Source organism: Globicephala melas, chromosome 15, assembly GCF_963455315.2.
Source record: "Globicephala melas chromosome 15, mGloMel1.2, whole genome shotgun sequence".
NCBI classification, from domain to species: Eukaryota; Metazoa; Chordata; class Mammalia; order Artiodactyla; family Delphinidae; genus Globicephala; species Globicephala melas.
In genome coordinates, this window is record NC_083328.1 from 50,589,627 (window position 1) to 50,607,520 (window position 17,894).

At 40.9% G+C, this 17,894-nt stretch overlaps 1 protein-coding gene across 1 annotated transcript in view; it reads left to right on the forward strand.

Moving 5' to 3' along the window:
- PAK5 (p21 (RAC1) activated kinase 5) overlaps nt 1–16,960 on the forward strand; it is a 314,862-nt gene extending 297,902 nt beyond the window's left edge. Inside the window, exons 8-10 of the mRNA XM_030872576.2 lie at nt 9,781–9,906; nt 12,437–12,571; nt 14,668–16,960. Of these exons, the coding sequence (XP_030728436.1) occupies nt 9,781–9,906; nt 12,437–12,571; nt 14,668–14,823 (417 nt within the window). The 3' untranslated portion in view covers nt 14,824–16,960. The remainder of the gene's footprint in view (nt 1–9,780; nt 9,907–12,436; nt 12,572–14,667) is intronic.
- Nucleotides 16,961–17,894: the final 934 nt, after the last annotated feature.

Here is a 17,894-nt window from a genome sequence, read left to right on the forward strand (position 1 = left end):
GACAGTTTATTATTTAATTAGCTTACTTAAAGATCTCCCCTCCCCACAACATATGAAAGGCTAGATCATTCAGTGTCACTCTTGAGGGCAGAATCTCCGTTTCAAACATTTCTTTAGTTTCCACGCACCCAGCAGAGCTCACAGGGACTGGCACATCCTCAGTGCTTTCAGTCTGAATGGTTTGTTCACTCACTCATTCAATAAATATGAGCTAAACGTCATTCTGTGCCAGGTCAGTGCTAGGTCCTAAGGATGAATAAAGCAAAATCACTAATTTCATTCAGTTTATTTGGAGAATAGGAGTATAATAATCAACAACTTGATAAACATACAAATAAAATCACCACCAGATTGTAGGGTGATACATTCTAAGTTTTCTATGATTAATTAACTTAAGTAGACTAAAGAAGGTGGAGGGTGGAGAGTAGAGGGTCTGTAGAGGCCGGTCAGAGAAGGCCCCTCCGCAGTGGGGTGGTGACAGCAGAGACGCGTGAGGGGCGGGGCCTGTGACCTTCAGGGATGAGAGTGTTCCAGGAAGAAGGAACACAGCATGTGGAGAGGAGCCTGACTCTCAGCCACGCTGGCCAGGGTGAGCTCATCCAGGTTTAAGAACAAGGTGCCATATTGACTCCAGTTTCTATAGAGAAAGGAAACTTTTTTCCTTAAAAAAGAGAACAGAGATGGAGTGTGACTCCTCCAAGAAAAGGCTGAGAGTACAATTTATACTAATCTATTGGAGCTTTTATAGCATTCTATAGTGCAGAAGACATATTCATTTATTATCATAACAAATCCCATTAGGTCTTAAGTCAAAAGTTATTTTCGCATTCTCACATGACTGAGAGTTGGCTGGGCTCAGCCAGCCAGTACTGCTCTGACTTGCTAGATGGTGCATCTACAAATCTTCCTCAGGCATATGTCAGGAATGTAGTGCTGACTGTCGGCTGGATGCTGAGCTGGAACTTTCCACCAGAACACCTACCATGTGGCCTTCCTTACAGCATGGAGGCTGGATTCCATGAGTGAGTGTCTCAAGAAAACAGGGTAGAAGTATGGCATTTTTATGACCTCAAAGTCACATAGTGTCACTTTTACCATGATCACAGCCCTTCCAGATCCAGTGGGAAGGAACACGAAACTCTCCTGAGTGGGAGGAGAATTGAATCATATGTCAAGAAGATCTCAGGGGCTGGACAGTATTGTTGTTGGCATTTTTGGAAATATTGTCTGTCACACAAGGTGTGCTGTTGGGAGATGTTCAACGTCATCAGCCCTTAGAGAAATGCAAATTGAAACTATGAGACATCGTTACACACCTATAAGAATGGCTAAAATGAAAAATAGTAATAACACCACTAATTCACACAATGCTGGTGTGAATGTAAAATGTAGAGCCACTCTTGAAAAATGGTTAGGCAGTTCCTTTCAAAACTGAAAATGGACTTACCACGTGACAAGCATTCTCACTCTTAGGCATATATTCCAGAGCAATGGAAACTTATTTCCACACATAAACTTGCACACAAATGTTTATGGCAGTTTTATTCATCATAGCCCCAAACTAGAAAATACCTAAATGTCCTCCAGAGGGTAAATGATTAAATAAACTATGGTGTATATATACCAGGGAATACTACCCAGACAAAAAAAAAAAAAAATGAATGAGTGACACATGCAAGAGCTTGGATGAACCTCAAGGAAATTATGCTGAGTGAAAAAAAAAGTCAACCTCGAAAGGATACACACTGCACAATTCCATTTATGTAACATTTATGAAATAACGTAATTATAGAGATGTACAGCATATTAGTGGTTGCTGGGGTTTAGGGATTGGAATTGTGTGGCTATAAAGGGACAGCACCATCACCTTACGGTGATGGTACAGTCGCGTATCTTTATTTGTGACAGTGGTTGTGCAAGACTACAATGTGATAAAATTGTAGAGTACACACACATATACACACATACACACTACATACACAAATGAGTTCATGTATAACTGATGAAATCTGAGTGAGCTCTATGGACTGTACCAACATCAATTTCTTGGTGTTGATATTGAGCTACAGTGCATAAGATGCTAACGTATCGGGAGGACTGGGTGCACATTTCTTTGTAACCTCCTATGAGCCTATATATAGTATTTCAAAATAAAGAATATATTTTTTAAAACAGTGAATTGCTCAGGTTTAAAAGGATAAGTCCTTTCTGGCCTCTTCAAAGACTACAAGGGAAATTTTTTTGTTATCAACTGAAAAGAAATCGTTCACTCTTTGTCCATGATAGAAATAATATCTAGTGAGTCACTAATTTGTATTAAGCAGAGGTGTTTAAGGAGTGGTGTTTGGGGTTTGAAAGGGAAAATAAATAACATGTCATAGAGTGGTTTCAAGAATTACATGAAGTAATTAGTATAAAACCATAAGAGGTAAACCAGGTACACGGTAGATGCTCAGAATGAAGGCAATCCCCCTGCCCTTGCAATTAAGGGTTGAGTAAATTCCTCCACGATTTTTCCTTGGCCTGGGGCTTGCATTTAGGAGATGATACTTAGGGGCCACTAGGCAGTGAGTGACTAACTTTTATCAAATTCATTGGCTGAAATAGAATTCAAACCCATGACCTCTTAAGCCCAATGCATCTATTAAAAAGAGGCATTTACAAGTAATCTTTATGGTTTTTCTTTTTCTATAAATTGGTTGCCACACTTTAAGAATTAGGAGATTTCACATAAAATTTCAGATTCCTGTCTCCCTTGAAAAAAATCAAAGTGTCTGGCAACACTGTGCCTGACGTCACACATGGCAGTAATGGAGGTGGTGTGATGAGGGTGCAAATGTTACTGGTGCCCCACCCTTATCTTCCCATTTCAGTGCTCGCTAACTCCACCTCCAAATGCCACCACCTGCATCTCTTTGCCTGGGGACTTCTCTGGCTACTGTAGTCTGCTTTTGCAGAACAAAGCAGCCTAGAAATTCCAGGAAATTAACATTCATGCTTCCCAGGAGCAGCCCTGAAAAAGTGATGGGAGTTGGTATATAAATACCCCAGCTTTCTCGCCCTTGGATGGAATAGCTCTGAGGCACATATTCTACACAGTCTCCCAGATGTCCTCAGCAGGATTAAGCTCTAGTTCCCATGGTGGTAACTTCCTTGCTGATTAACCCTTGACTGACTGCCTTCCCTTCCCTGTTATACTTCCCCATTTCACTGCTAGTGTTTCCTGTATCTCCCCAATAAATGACTTACACTGAATCCTTGTCTCAGCATTTTCTTCCGGGAGAGGGGGGCCCAAACTAACATAGCACCCAGAAATAAGAAATATGTTTGTGCCCTTTCTCCCACAGGATTTGAAGGGAGGGTTAAAGGACAAATAAGGGGCCATAGACGGGCAACCAGAGCCTATGAGTGTTCCACACCTTCTCTACTGGGCCCCTGACAATCAGCTGGAAATTAGTGTCTCCTTATCAGGGGCGTGTGTCCCTAGTTTTCCATTGTCTCCACTGGCTCATTTAATTCATTGGTATTATTGGGTTGGCCAAAAAGTTCATTCGTTTTTTTCCATTAGATGTTACGGGAAAACCTGAGCAGAATTTTGGCCAACCCAATATTTTTCCTGGCTCCTTTAGCCATTTGAATTTTGTTGTCTCTCAAATTGCTAGAATTTTACAATTAGAGGAAGACCTGAAGATTATCTCCCAGAAGCTCTTCTTAAATAGAGACTTGGGCATATTAAATAGCTTGCTTAAATTCATTCCTTTCCAGTAGTCTCTGAGATACACCCAAACACTCCCTCCACAGAAGTTATTTTCTAATGCAGGGAACACAGCATGAAAAGTCAGGAGACCCCAGGGTTGAGTTCACTGCTAAAACAGTCACATAGTCTTGGGCAAGTTCCTACCGCTCTCCGTGCTGTGCCAAGTGGCAGAGGGGCTGGCTGAGGCCTCTAAGCCATTCCAGCTCAGCCGCTATGATGCCTTCCCTCTCCTCTCAGGTTTGGCTGCTGAAGAAGTGGGTCTTCAGCTGGAGGCACCATCATCATTCTGACCCCTTCTATTACCTCGGTTCCTTTGTCCCTGGGTCATTGCTCTTCTTAAAACAAGTTCTCAGATTTTAGTGAGCATCACAACCCCTGGAGACGTTGGCAAAAAACAGATTCCTGGGCCGTTCTCTCAGAGATTCTGATTCAGTCAGGCTGGATGTATCTCTGAGCAATTCCCAGCTGATGATACACACTTGAGTACCATTGCCTTATAGGAAGAACCCAGGGACCAGGCACAAAAGCAGCCATCTTTCTGCCTTAGCAAAAATCTGGAGCAGATGCAAGAATTCTTTAGAGCATACGCAATTTACAAAACGAGGGTTTTATATTTTATTTTAAACCTGTAGCTATCTTGTGGGTAGATTCTCTTTTGCTCCTCCTCTTGCAAATTTTTGTGGGGCCCCTTACTCCTAGCCAGGATGCATTGAGATGGGTAAGATCTCAGGTTTAAGTAGCAGCTTTGTCTGACCTCTGAGCTCTAGTTCCTTGTCTGGCCCCTGTGGACCAGCTACATCTCCTCTTAGGGGGTGGGCAACGTGCTTGCTTCAGTTCTCTTAGCCTAACTGCATTAGTGAGACAAAGGTGGTTTCCTAAGTACCCACGTTGTACAATCCTATCTAAAATAAGGCTCAGCTTAAAGTCTATGTGATTTGCTTTTGTGTGTGTGTGTGTGTGTGTGTGTGTGTGTGTGTGAGATTTGCTTTTAATAACTGCCTACAATGCTTTATTATACTCATTACCTGAGTTCTTATTATTTACTTGCAGATATATTTGGACGAATGTTGTGTGCAATTATGTTCTTTTAGAAAATTGTCTCTTTTATGTACTTGAATGAGTAAAAAAATCATGCAGAAGCACTTATACTCCTACAACAGAAGAACAGGCCTGGCTTCCAAGTGTTGAGTTTCAATTTCTCATCTTATATTTTGTCAGGGAGATAATTATTAGTCTGTCAGGTTTGGTATCTTTTTTTTATTGTCTGGAAAAAGAGAGCCACATTAGAGGCTTTAAAATTAAAGCCAGTTGAAATTAAAACTGCCAATACCAAAATGCTGATACAGTCACCTCCTGAATCATTCAGGTTTCTTCATTTTACAGGTAAACAAAATATATTGGCAAAATTGTTCCTCCTTTACTATCTGTGTCATAGGGTTGCAAACTTACTCAGGCTTGAACTTTGGAAATAACCACACACACACACACACACACACACACACACACACACACACACACACACATACATACATAACCTCAACTTCTTCACAAAGCCCCACTGACTAGAATTTTTTTTAAACTCTATTTTAATTCAGTCTATTAAATTTAGTCTGCTTAAATAATTTAAACATTGTCTATCAGAATTCAGTCACATTATTGTAAGGTTAAACTGATACCTTTAAACCCTCAGTCTTTCAGGTTTGGCTGCCACCTGCTCTTTCTTTCCACCTCCTACCCCCATCTTCCTCAGGATGCAGACAAATGTGGGTTATGGGACCTCCGGGTGAAGGAGATATGATCCATCTTCTTGTTCCTCGCTGGTCCCTGCCTTGGCGTGACAGCCTCTTCTGCTACCTGGACTCGTGACCAGTGAGCATTAGCTGGTCCCATCAGCTGCTGGTCTTTTCAGGAAGAGGCTTCTCTGCAGTATTTTACTCCAGCCTCTTTCCTCAAGTCTTGAAAGCTATCCTTGAGACTGCCTCTCATGTCAACCATAGGTTTGTGCCTGGCCCTGTTCCTTCACTGAGATTTGGAGGAGCTTCGGGAGCCCTGCATACCACACAAAGGCCATGGAAGCCAGTAGCATTGCCTCAAGTTCATTTCCACCCACTCTGTCGTGCCATCTCTCCATGGAGGCCACGTTGGGCATAGCCAAAGCTGATGTGCAGCTGATATTCACCAGTGTATCTGCACCCATTGTTAAAATGTTGCAATATTCTCATGCTTGTTGGTTAATAGCCACTGTTTCCAGTCATTGGAGTATTATCCCCCATGACCCCAGCCCTTTACCAGGATGCCCCTTGCCTCATTAAGGATGGTAATGCCCACAGGATAACTCCAGAACAAAGCTCAACTTTATGTCTAGATTCTGACTGGTCTAGATGAATCTGGTTATTAAATATTTTTAATATTACCTCTGAACACAGATGCATGTGGCTCCTCTCCCTTGTTTGTGTGGGGATGTATGCTACTCAGATATTTCTGAAGCACACCACCATCTGCTCGGGGTGGTAGGAAATGGTGTATAATAAAGAGTTGGGGCCTGACATAAGTTACTGCTCTTTGTCCTCTTCTGCAAATAATCCTTGGCTAAAAGTGATGGACTGTAGGGCTTTCACTTCTCAGAATTGTAGAAGCCTTTTACAATAGGGCAGCAAGGATTATGGACCAGCTACCATGGCCATAGGGCACTCTTCTTTCTTTTTTAATGGATTATTCTTTTCTTTTTTTGGCTGCGTCTTGCAGCTTGTGGGATCTTAGTTCCCCAACCAGGGATTGAACCCGGGCCCCAGGAGTGAAGGAGCCAAATCCTAACCACTGGACTGCCAGGGAATTCCCAGGGCAGTCTTCTTTATACCACATGGAAATTCTGTGATCTGACACATCTGGGCTTGATTCTTGCTATGCCAAAGCAATTGAGAAAAATCATATCTCTGTTAAACCATCTTTCTCTAGCATTCCATCTGGTGCAAGCCAAATTGAAGGAGTCCCATCCCAAACCACACCCCACTAGTCTTGGCCTGATTAGAGAGCAGATCATGAACAAGGAAATGGAAAAAGAAAAAATAATAATTTCCAAAATATTACCTCCATTTCATCTGTGTTACAACTTTGATTCTAGAAAGAGTTGTCTTCAGTAAGTCAATGATGGCTTCAGAAGGAGCACTAATGTGTTTTCTATCACGTGATCTGTTGTCCCATGTATGTATGTATGTATGTATATATATGTCAATATCAGATAATATCAATCTAGTAGCATGAGTTTTTTGATTATCTACTGTTTTCTTAGCTCTTAAGGAGCACAGCGAGGCTTCATAATTAAAAGGCAGAGCTATTGCCCCTGAGCAATGTCATTTCTAGCTGAGGGAAAAACTCAGCATCAGAAAACAGTTCAAGATTAAATGAATGCTAAATTCTCTCAAATTTGGTGAGGGGAGAGATCAATATAGCCTCCTGAGAAAAATTCTGGAGGAAGTGAGAAGTGATCAGGGCCTTGAACTATCCTTAAGAATTGAATATGCTTCCCAACTAAGATTAGGAAAAAGGCAAAGATTTCCCCTCTTACCACTCCTTTGCAACATCATACTAGAAGTACTAGCTAATGCAATAAAACAAGAGAAGGAATAAAAGGTATACATACTGGGAAATAAGAAATAAAACTATCTTTGGTTACAGGTGACATGATCATCTATTCAGAAAATCTGAAAAAATGAACAAGAAAATCTAGAGCTAATAAGTGATTATAACACGGTTGTAGGATATCTAGTTAATATACAAAAGTCAATCACTTTTCTATGTACCAGCAATACAAGTGGAATTTGAAATTAAAAACACAATGCCATTTACATTATCACCCTCTAAAACTAAATACTTAGGTATAAATCAAGCAAAATACGTACTACATCTATATGAGAAAAACTACGAAACTCAGATGGATAAAATTAAAAAAAACCTAAATAAATGGAGAGGTATTACATTGGATAGGAAGAACTCAGTATTGTCAAGATGTTACTTCTTCCCAACTTGATCTATAGATTTAATGCAATCTCAGTCAAAATCTCAGTGAGTTATTTTGTAGATATTGACAAATTGATTCTAAAGTTTATATGGAGAGGCAAAAGACCAACATAATCGTCAACACATATTGAAGAAGAACAACAAAGTGCAAGACTGACACTACCTAACTTTGGGACTTTTTGAGACAGTGTGGTATTAGCAAAGAATTGACAAATAGACCAATGAAACAGAATAGAGAGCCCAGAAGTAGACCCACATAAATAGAGTCAACCGATCTTTGACAAGGGAGAAAAGGCAGTAAAATGGAGCAAAGATGGTCTTTTCAACAAGTGGTATTGGAATAACTGGACATCCACATGCCAAAAAAATGAATCTAGACACAGACTGTATACCCTTCACAAAAATTAACTCCATGTGGAGTTAAAAAGAGTATCTAGCAAGAGCACCTAAAAAGAGAAGAGGTGAGAGTTGGGACCCAAACTCCTGGAAGCCCCAGTATTTAAGTTGTGGGCAGCAGAGGTAGAGCCAGAAAAAAAGGTTGAAAAAAGTTCAGAGAGGTATCAAGAGAATCAAGGGAGAATTTGTGCCTTAGAGACTATACCTTTGATCTCTGGAAATTTTAACTTCAAATGACCATTCTGAACCATTGCCAAACAATGCCTGAATCATTGATTTTTTTTGTTTTGTTTTGTTTTGTTTTCATTTAATGTATTCTGTCATCACCAATAATCCTAAGTGGCAATCCTTTTCAATGAGTCTATCTGAAGTTCAGACCAGGTCACCATGAACAAGAATCAAGCCTCCCAGAAATAAACTGAATCCTGGTCACCTAGAATATATAAACTGGCAGGGTGCCTGAGGGTGCAGTATGTTCTTAAGAGTATTCTTAAAGGCTTCGGGAAAGAAATTTCAGGGTGTTTTTCTTTTTGATGACCTCTAATGTAAATAACATATATGTATATTGGGTAATTAAGATGACCACCTTGTACCCCTGGTAACTAATTGTTCACACCCAGTTTCTATGCCATTCATTTCCACTTGCATTGATATTCACTTTGGCAACTTCAATTGTCCTGAGAAAAGGAGGAAAACCAAAAGAAAAGGCGAGCCAGTACTTAAAGTGATATCTCAGCATCCTTTATAAATGGGGTCTTGCAATAATTCAAACATAGAAATGAGGTTGGTTATTTGAATCATCTCATGGTACTTAGAAATCTAAATGTCTTCGGTGTAAAAAAACCCCCTAAATTGCAGCAGTTTGTACAAAACTCGTGTTGAGAATAGCAGTTTACTTACACTAAAGAATCATCTCTTACATTAAATGAAAGTAGTAGGTTTGAATTTTAATAAATTTGTTTTGGGTGTATTGTAAATTTTGGAGTTTCATAATTTTATAAAAGATAGCAGCAGCAGGAGTTAAACATTTGCAAATCAATCCTGCTGGAGCCATAAGAGGTTTTTTCACTAAAATGGATTGTACCTTTCCAATAAAAGGGTCTGATAGCCCCTTCTCTGGTATTTTCAAGCCCTGTTAACAAGAGATGGTGGTTTTGTTTTGAATTTGAAACTCTTTCCATATTTCTATATCTCGAAGCCAGTATTTTTTTAAATTTATTGGAACATAGTTGATTTGCAGTGTTGTGTTAGTTTCTGGTGTACAGCAAAGTGATTCGGTTATACATATATATAAGAGTTTGCATCTGCTAATCCCAAACTCCCAGTCCATCCCTCTCCCACCCCCCCTCCACTCCCACTTGGCAACCACCAGTCTGTTCCCTATGTCTGTGAGTCTGTTTCCCATGTCTGTGAGTCTGTTTCTGTTTCAAAGATAAGTTCATTTGTGTCATAGTTTAGATTCCACACATAAGTGATATTGTATGGTATCTGTCCTTCTCTTTCTGACTTTCTTCACTTAGTATGATAATCTGTAGGTCTGTCCATGTTGCTGCAAATGTCAGAGCCAGTATTTTTATATTGTTAGTTTGTTGCATTCCTTTCCTTTTCAGATAAAGTTGTCTGACTTTGGTTTCTGTGCTCAAGTTTCCAAAGAGGTGCCAAAGAGGAAATCACTGGTTGGCACACCCTACTGGATGGCACCTGAGGTGATTTCTAGGCTGCCTTATGGGACAGAGGTAAGGGAGTGATGGTCATTGTTGGGGAGTGGCAGGGTCTGGTTAGGCTCTGGATGCAGGGGTTCTGAGATCGTTAATGACCACAGGAGATCAGGGTCATGACTTTTAACTCCACATTTGATCCCCATTCACTAGGCTTGTCACAGAGTAGGTTGTGGAAGAAGGGAGACTGGCCATCCCTGGGATATTGCCACAACATTGATCCAGGAGCATATTTAGGTCCCAAGTTGACAGTGGGAGAGAGTCACTCAAACTAATATCTTACCCTCAGGGCCAAGAGTGCACAAAGCGAGAAAATGCAACCTGAAAAGTGGCTGGAGACACACAGATGAGTAGGTGTGATGATTCAAAGGATAGAACGTCAGAGAAAGCTCCACAGGATTGGGGTTAATATTTGGATGAGAAATAATGTTTTGCTATAGGAAAAATCATATACGAATATTGCAACATATTTTAAAATATGGCAAAATGTTTGTTTCCTCTGAAAAGGAAATAATCACTCATAGTCTATCTTTTAATTGGTTTTTGTTTTTTTAATCAAAAAAATGTTTGATCTTTTTTTATTGAATGAAAGGTTCCTTAAATTCTACAGTGCTTTATAATTTTTTAAAGTTTCACACACATGGGCTTCCCTGGTGGAGCAGTGGTTGAGAGTCCGCCTGCCGATGCAGGGGACACGGGTTCGTGCCCCAGTCCGGGAAGATCCCACGTGCCGCGGAGCGGCTGGGCCTGTGAGCCATGGCCGCTGAGCCTGCGTGTCCAGAGCCTGTGCTCCACAATGGGAGAGGCCACAACAGTGAGAGGCCCGCGTACCGCAAAAAAAAAAAAAAAAAAAATTTCACACACATGATTTCATATAATTCTATAATAAACTTCCCTTTTTAAAAAAATTCTCTATCCCTGTACTGCCCTTCCTCCTTTCCCTCTCCCCACTGGTAACCGCTAGTTTGTTCTCTGTCTCCATGAGTCTGCTTCCTTTTTGCTTTATTCACTAGTTTGTTGTAGTTTTTAGATTCCACAGATAAGTGATATCATACAGTATTTGTCTTTCTCTGTCTGACTTGTTTCCCTTAGCATAATGCCCTCCAAGTCCATCCATGTTGCTGCAAATGGCAAAATTTCATTCTTTTTTATGGCTGAGTAGTATTCCATTGTATATATACCACATCTTCTTTATCCATTCATCTGTTGATGGACACTTAGATTGCTTCCATACCTGCTCATAATCTATTAAGGGACAAGGTTTGGATACATAAAACGAGGGGCCAGAAGTGGAGGAGGGCCTTCTAGGGGGATGATAGTGTGAGTAGAAGCTCTGAGACACACACACACTACACACACATACACACAGAGGCAAGGAGCTCGTTTCGCCCGGGCACACAGTGTTTCCACACATCATGGTGCAGACGGTGATCCTAAGAGAGGAGAAGCCTGCAGGTGGTGGCACAGACCAGTGAGCAAAGGAGAGTGGCAGAAGTTCAGGCGGACTCTGCTCTCTTTCCCCAGTTTACTTGCCCTTGGATGAATAACTGCGGTCCCAAGAGCATCAATTCTCAGTGAAGGTCACTGTGCGGGTGAGAGCAGGAGTATGAATAACTGATAAGAGGTGTAATGAGGCTGGGAGGGGGAGGCGACAGTGCCTGGGAATTTATAGCATGGCTGTGGCTCCTCCTTATCCTGACTTCCCATTCTTTACCCAGAAAGGATTGCTTGCTGTCTCTCCCTTTCTTTCCCTCCATTCCCTGAACATGGTTTTATAGATCATGGTTTTGTGCACACTGCTTCAAAGTGATAAAACACAAAGGAATGGGTTTCCCTGGTGGCGCAGTGGTTGAGAGTCTGCCTGCTGATGCAGGGGACACGGGTTCGTGCCCCGGTCAGGGAAGATCCCACATGCCGCGGAGTGGCTGGACCCGTGAGCCATGGCTGCTGAGCCTGCGCGTCCGGAGCCTGTGCTACGCAGCGGGAGAGGCCACAGCAGTGAGAGGCCCGCGTACCGCTAAAAAAATAAAAAGTAAAAAGAAAACAAAGAAAAATAATACGGCGGCAAAACACTATTTTTAAAAATCAAATTAATAGAAGAATCAGTATATATTGTGCTGTGCAATGTAGCTCTTTGGAGTTTGTTATGAATATGCCAAAAACTTTTCTTATTTTCTTATGGTTTAAATGCAACTTTCCTCTCTGTTCATAACATAAAACTTTGGATGGTTTTCACATCTGCCCTGTAGACCATGAACCACCCAAGTTAAAAGGATTAGAAGAAAGTTCTAAACTTCAGTGTTAAGACATTCACGTGTATCTAATTGTCAGAATCTTCATTGAAGTTGTATTTTAAAAGCAGACAAAGACCATTAGCAAAAACTTGGTCACTCAACAATTCAGCCTATATATATGAATTGTATATTTTGAGAGGTTACAAATCCCATGTTAATTTATGAATGAGTATGAATCTATTGGGGTCCCTGACACATCCAACCTTTCAAAAGGTTCTCTTTGCCTGAGATAATCAGTGTGCTGTGCCTAACAGGTGGACATCTGGTCTCTCGGGATCATGGTGATAGAGATGATTGACGGCGAGCCCCCCTACTTCAATGAGCCTCCCCTCCAGGCCATGCGGCGGATCCGGGACAGTTTACCTCCAAGAGTGAAGGACCTGCACAAGGTGAGAAGTAGCAACCGTTGCTGAAGTTCAACATCATTCTTCGATTTTTCCGTCTCTCTGTAGTTTTAAAGACTGGCATATCGCATCCAGGAGTAGATCCTTGTTTATGGGCATGGACTTTGGAATTCGAGTTGCTTGCATTCAGAGCTCTGCTATTCTTGTTCACTCGCTTGGGCAAGTGAGTCAGCCACTCCATCTCTGAAGCTCATCTGTAAAATGGGGTACAGCTGCTCTTCTTTCATGGGGTTGGCTCTACTCTGCACTCCCTCCTTGAGAATCTATTGCATGCTGGGGACTGTTCTAATGGCCGGGATATAGCAGCTCAAAACCCCACATTTCCTGACTCTCATAGAGGTTGCATTCTAGTTGGGGAAGCAGTTAATAACCACACACAGATGGATGAATAAAATAATTTCAGAGAGTGGTACCTGCTATGAAGCGAATAGAACACTGTGATGTGATGGAAGGGGCCGGAGAGGGGGCTGGAAGCTAGTTCTGGCTGAGGGGTGAAAGAGGCCCTTTCAGGGGACTGGAGCCTGATTGGAAAGAAGGAGTAAGTTATGCAAAAAGATCTGGGAGAAAAATGTCCCAGGCAGAGGGAGGAGCAGTGTGAAGACCCTCAGCCAGAGCAAAGTGGGCATGGGGAAAGGGTGAGGCATGTCAGAGGGTAGGCAGGGGCTAGATTGTGCAGGGCAAAGAGCAACATGTTTAAGGGACCAAGTAGGGCCTTTCCTGTTTTCCCAAGATTGTCAAGTAGGGCCAAGCTCAGAACATATGATACTAAGTCAAAGAACTGCCACTGTGGGGGCCACCAGTGGGGGCAGAGCTTGCTGAGAGGTGCTGTCTCCACAGATCAACTCTATAAATGCTGACCCCTCCCATCCGCCTCCTGACAATAAGAGAGGGAGTGAGGCTGCCTTAGGTGAGGGGATAGTTTGTAATGGTCGCTTCTCCTCTTCCCTCACCCCTAAACCTTATGGAAGAGCCCCAATAGAATCACTCATAGAGGTTGTGTGGATCTGCCAAAAAGATGGGAGACTGCTTGAATTGAACAGGAGATTGAAATTTGTACTGCATTGGACTGGGTTTAAATAATAAACAGTGGCTAAAATAGTATGGTATCAAATAATCCCACACCCAGTACGAAGGAGTGTGATGTTCTTCAAAGTCACAGACAAGAGCAGCTTTCATCCTAATGGTCAAAAACTGGAAACCTTCCAAGGTTGTTTCCCAGAGGGATAAGTGATATGTGGGATGATTCAGCAGTGAATACTACACAGCAATGCAAAGGATACAGCTTTTGCCACCCACATCACGGATACATCTCACAGACACGATGTCGAGTGAAAGCAGCTAGAGAGAGAAGGGTTGACAGCCAATGACTCCATTTCTATAAAGGACAAAATCAGGTAAAAATTTATCTTATCAGAAGTCAGGATAGTGGTGACCCTTTGCAGGGAGACAGATATTTATTGGAAGGGGTCTGAAGGGAGAGATGTTCCATATTTTGATAGGGGTGGGGAATATATAGGTGTAAATATGTGTTTAAAAAAACTACTGTAGAATATAAACTTTTTATACGCTCGAATGTACGTAAGCTATACCTCAAAAAGTAAATTACACGAAATTAAAGGAAAAATGCTGTCTCTGTCAGATATCCTTAACAGAAGTTTGTTTCTCTTCAAGAAAGGGATTCCACAAAGCCTAGATGGTTTCAGTGGTTACACAGAAAACTCATTCCACGTTTACACCACTGTTCATCAAACATGTGTGGCCAGCACCTATACACAGTAGGCACTTCATAATAGCTGCTACTGTTGCTATTATACCACTATTATTTTATTTAGTAAATATTCTTTGTCATACCATCATTTACTCCTATTATTTCAGACTTGAAGAAGGTAAGGAAAACAGCATATATTAAGAAAGGCAATTCCTACTTTTGCTTCCATAACCTCTTTCTCCTCAGCCTGACATTCTGGAATTTGAAGTTGTTGATAGAATGACTTTCCTGGGAATTCTCTGGGAACCCATTTTAGGGGAAGTGGGTTGGGTGTCTGTGTTAGTCCTCAAGATGATATCTTGCGTTTTCACAGGTTTCTTCAGTGCTCCGGGGATTCCTAGACCTGATGTTGGTGAGGGAACCCTCTCAAAGAGCCACAGCCCAGGAACTCCTCGGACATCCATTCTTGAAATTGGCAGGTCCGCCATCTTGCATTGTTCCCCTTATGAGACAATACAGGCATCACTGAGCAGAGGATTCATAGAGGTGACAAAGCTAGATGAGAACATGAGAATAATTCAGGAGAACACAAGGAAACCAGAGAACGTGTAACAGACCTGTATATTCCAGACCAGCTGATTGATGGGACAGTGTGTTGACCAGCAGGGTTTGGCAGACCAGGGCATCTTCTTGTGTCTTAAACAGGCATCTCTCCACTAACAGCTGATGTGGTCATTTGGAACACGGCTTTAATAAGTCATTATTATATTTTTCAGCCTTTCATCCAGCAAATCAGAATGACTCAGTACAAACTCCGTTATGATATATCCTAGCCACATGCAGGGTAACGCACAGGATTTTCTATATTGAAAGAATACTTTTCTGGCAAAAAATAGAAAGGATAACAAAAAGCACTTTTTCTTAATGGTAGCAGTGTAATGTATTTTGCAATGAATTTGTAATTTTTCTGTACAATAGTTTTGATAATTTATAGTACTTTGATGTCACGTAGCCATTGTATCGGTTGAAGTAATACCTGTTTACTAGCAAGAGTTTGAACAAAGTCTTTCCTACTTTTTTATCCCTTTCAGAGAACCAACAATTCTTTAGGAACTTTGAATACTGAATGACTCTCAATCACCGTCAGCTTTAGTAGAATATCTTTCTTATCTTAACAAGTGTCTTATGTAATGGAAGAAGACTTAAGAGTGATGGTGATGGGGGTGCACATTCCATTTATCCAGCCCAAAATAATACAGTACAATAAAATGTGAGCCACAGTATACCACCAAAAGTACTCCTTGGGAGAAAGCTAAATATTCTGAAAAATCACATTTTCCTTCAAGCCTGTTAGTAGCAAACCATCTTTTGCACAGCAGGATGTTTCCCCTAGTACCCTCTCTTAAAGGGGTACGATGTCCCCTTGGGGCCAAATTTCCCCTCCAAGGAACAATTTTAGTGCTAGGTCATTTGATGTACTTGTAGGAGGCTGTGAGCTCCATGTCCTACCCCTCCACCATCTTGATCCAACAACCCAGTGCTAGGATCATTTGGACTCCATTCCCCAAACTGAATGTTTCAAGAAGGCTGTGAGAATTCCAGTCTCACAAAGGGAAAAAAGAGAGAAGTGGGCAAGATGTTTGGTTTTGTTCGTTACTGTTGTTAAAACTCTGTGTGCTAGCACACCAAACTCTTGTCTGTAATTTACCTTCGTCGCTATTGTTTCTGTATCATACTGGAAGTCTGGATTCTAGAGAATGAATTAGGGAGCGGGGATTTTCCCGGGTGTGACTCGAATTCAGTTGTGACCATGTTCTGTGTTTCCGACATAGGAGAGTTGTGCTGCTGACTAGATCTTCTTGAATGTTGATAAACACGAATGACTACTACAATACATTTTGTGTTGCTTGTTGGATGAATTTGCATGTTAACTGTAGGCCAATATAGATTTGCCTTTAAGACTCTGGAAAAGCTACATAGTCATCATTAGTTTCTATTACTTCTGCATCCAATGAAAGCCATTTTTTACCAAACTGGAAAACCAGAGGCTTTTCTTAATTTCACATACTGTAACAAATATGAATTTAAAATTGTGAAAATGCTCTGGTTGCTCTAAGCCTAATTAAGAATGTTTGTAATTAATAGGTTGCTAATTATTTATTAAAGTTAAAAAGGAAAAAAAAGGCATAAAATGACCTTCTACTGATTAGATTTTCAGTTTTTCCCTAAACTGGAAATGCCTCATTATAAATAGGATCTATAATTTTGTTTCATAAAACACAACAAATCAATGTTTTATGTAAAATATTAAAATATTAATATAAGTATGTACGAATTAAAATAATCTAAATCCAGAAAATGGAAGTCCTAAAAGTTCATGGAACAGACTGTATTCATTTAACCAGGACTATGTAGAAATAGAAAGGAAAGAAAAAAATCTTTTCTTAACCAGAGAAAATATTAAAAACCATTGCAGAAAATAGTGGATTTTGGATTCCAAACATTTTCAACAGTGTAATAGAAATTTTTCTGTAATTTTCTTATCACTGCCTCTTTTTTAAAGTCTTCATTGAATTTACCAAAAGTTACTGTAGCTTAAAAGGTTGTGTGAGCACTAACTATTGGCAGAAACTGCACTTGCAAATAAAAATAAATGTTTGCCTTTTTCCCATCGTGTTATTGGAAACTCTGGTAATTTCCTGAATTTGCTTCTCAAATAACAAGAATGGTGTCTTTATGATCTTGAGGAATGCAAATAAGTTGCTATAAAATTATATGTAATATCATGTTGACACAAAGCAAAGATAAACATTCCCATCCCCACAGGTTATAAGCAGTGTAAGACTATGATGTAGATACCACTATTGAAAAAAAAAATTAAATTCTGGAAGGCCAAATTCAAGGAAAGCCAGATTCATGGCTGAATGTTCCTACTCTGCTGTTCCAAAGATGGTGAATTGATCTGATTGCTTTTACCCACGAAAGATATAAAAAAGGAGGTGTTCTGGATTAGAGAAGCTCTCTGGTAGACTGGAAGAAAGTGTTGGGCCCCCTCCTCCTGTTTGGGTGACAAGGAAGACATTAACATTTATCCCATGAAGTGATACTGGTAAATAAAGAGTTCATTTCTCACCTGGAAATTTCAGAAAGTGAAAACCCTCAGGAAATAACCTGAGATAGCAGGATGAGACCTCCTAATAGTAGTATATTGTGTGCCAGGGAAGAGAAAGATGAAGGCAACCTTCCCCAGGCAGGTCCCTGAAGCCACTGGAAGGCATAGAAGAATACACCAATTTCTTCTGCTTATGATGGTGCATAGAGAGAGAGCAGGGAACACGGCAACCACTTAACTAAGTAATGGGGTGATACCCAACTTGAAGAGTGCATTGGAGGTATGCACCATGGGGGAAAACAAAGGGAAATATGGCTGCTTTTCTACAGTGGGCAGGGTCGGGGAGGAGCTGAACCTTACTCTAAAAACCACATATATCATCTACACCACGACCACTCTAAAAGCAGAGGCTGTAGTCTTCAGGTGGACACAAATGAAACTCAGGCATCTCCTCTTCCTCAACAGAATATCCAAGGCAGCTGACTGCA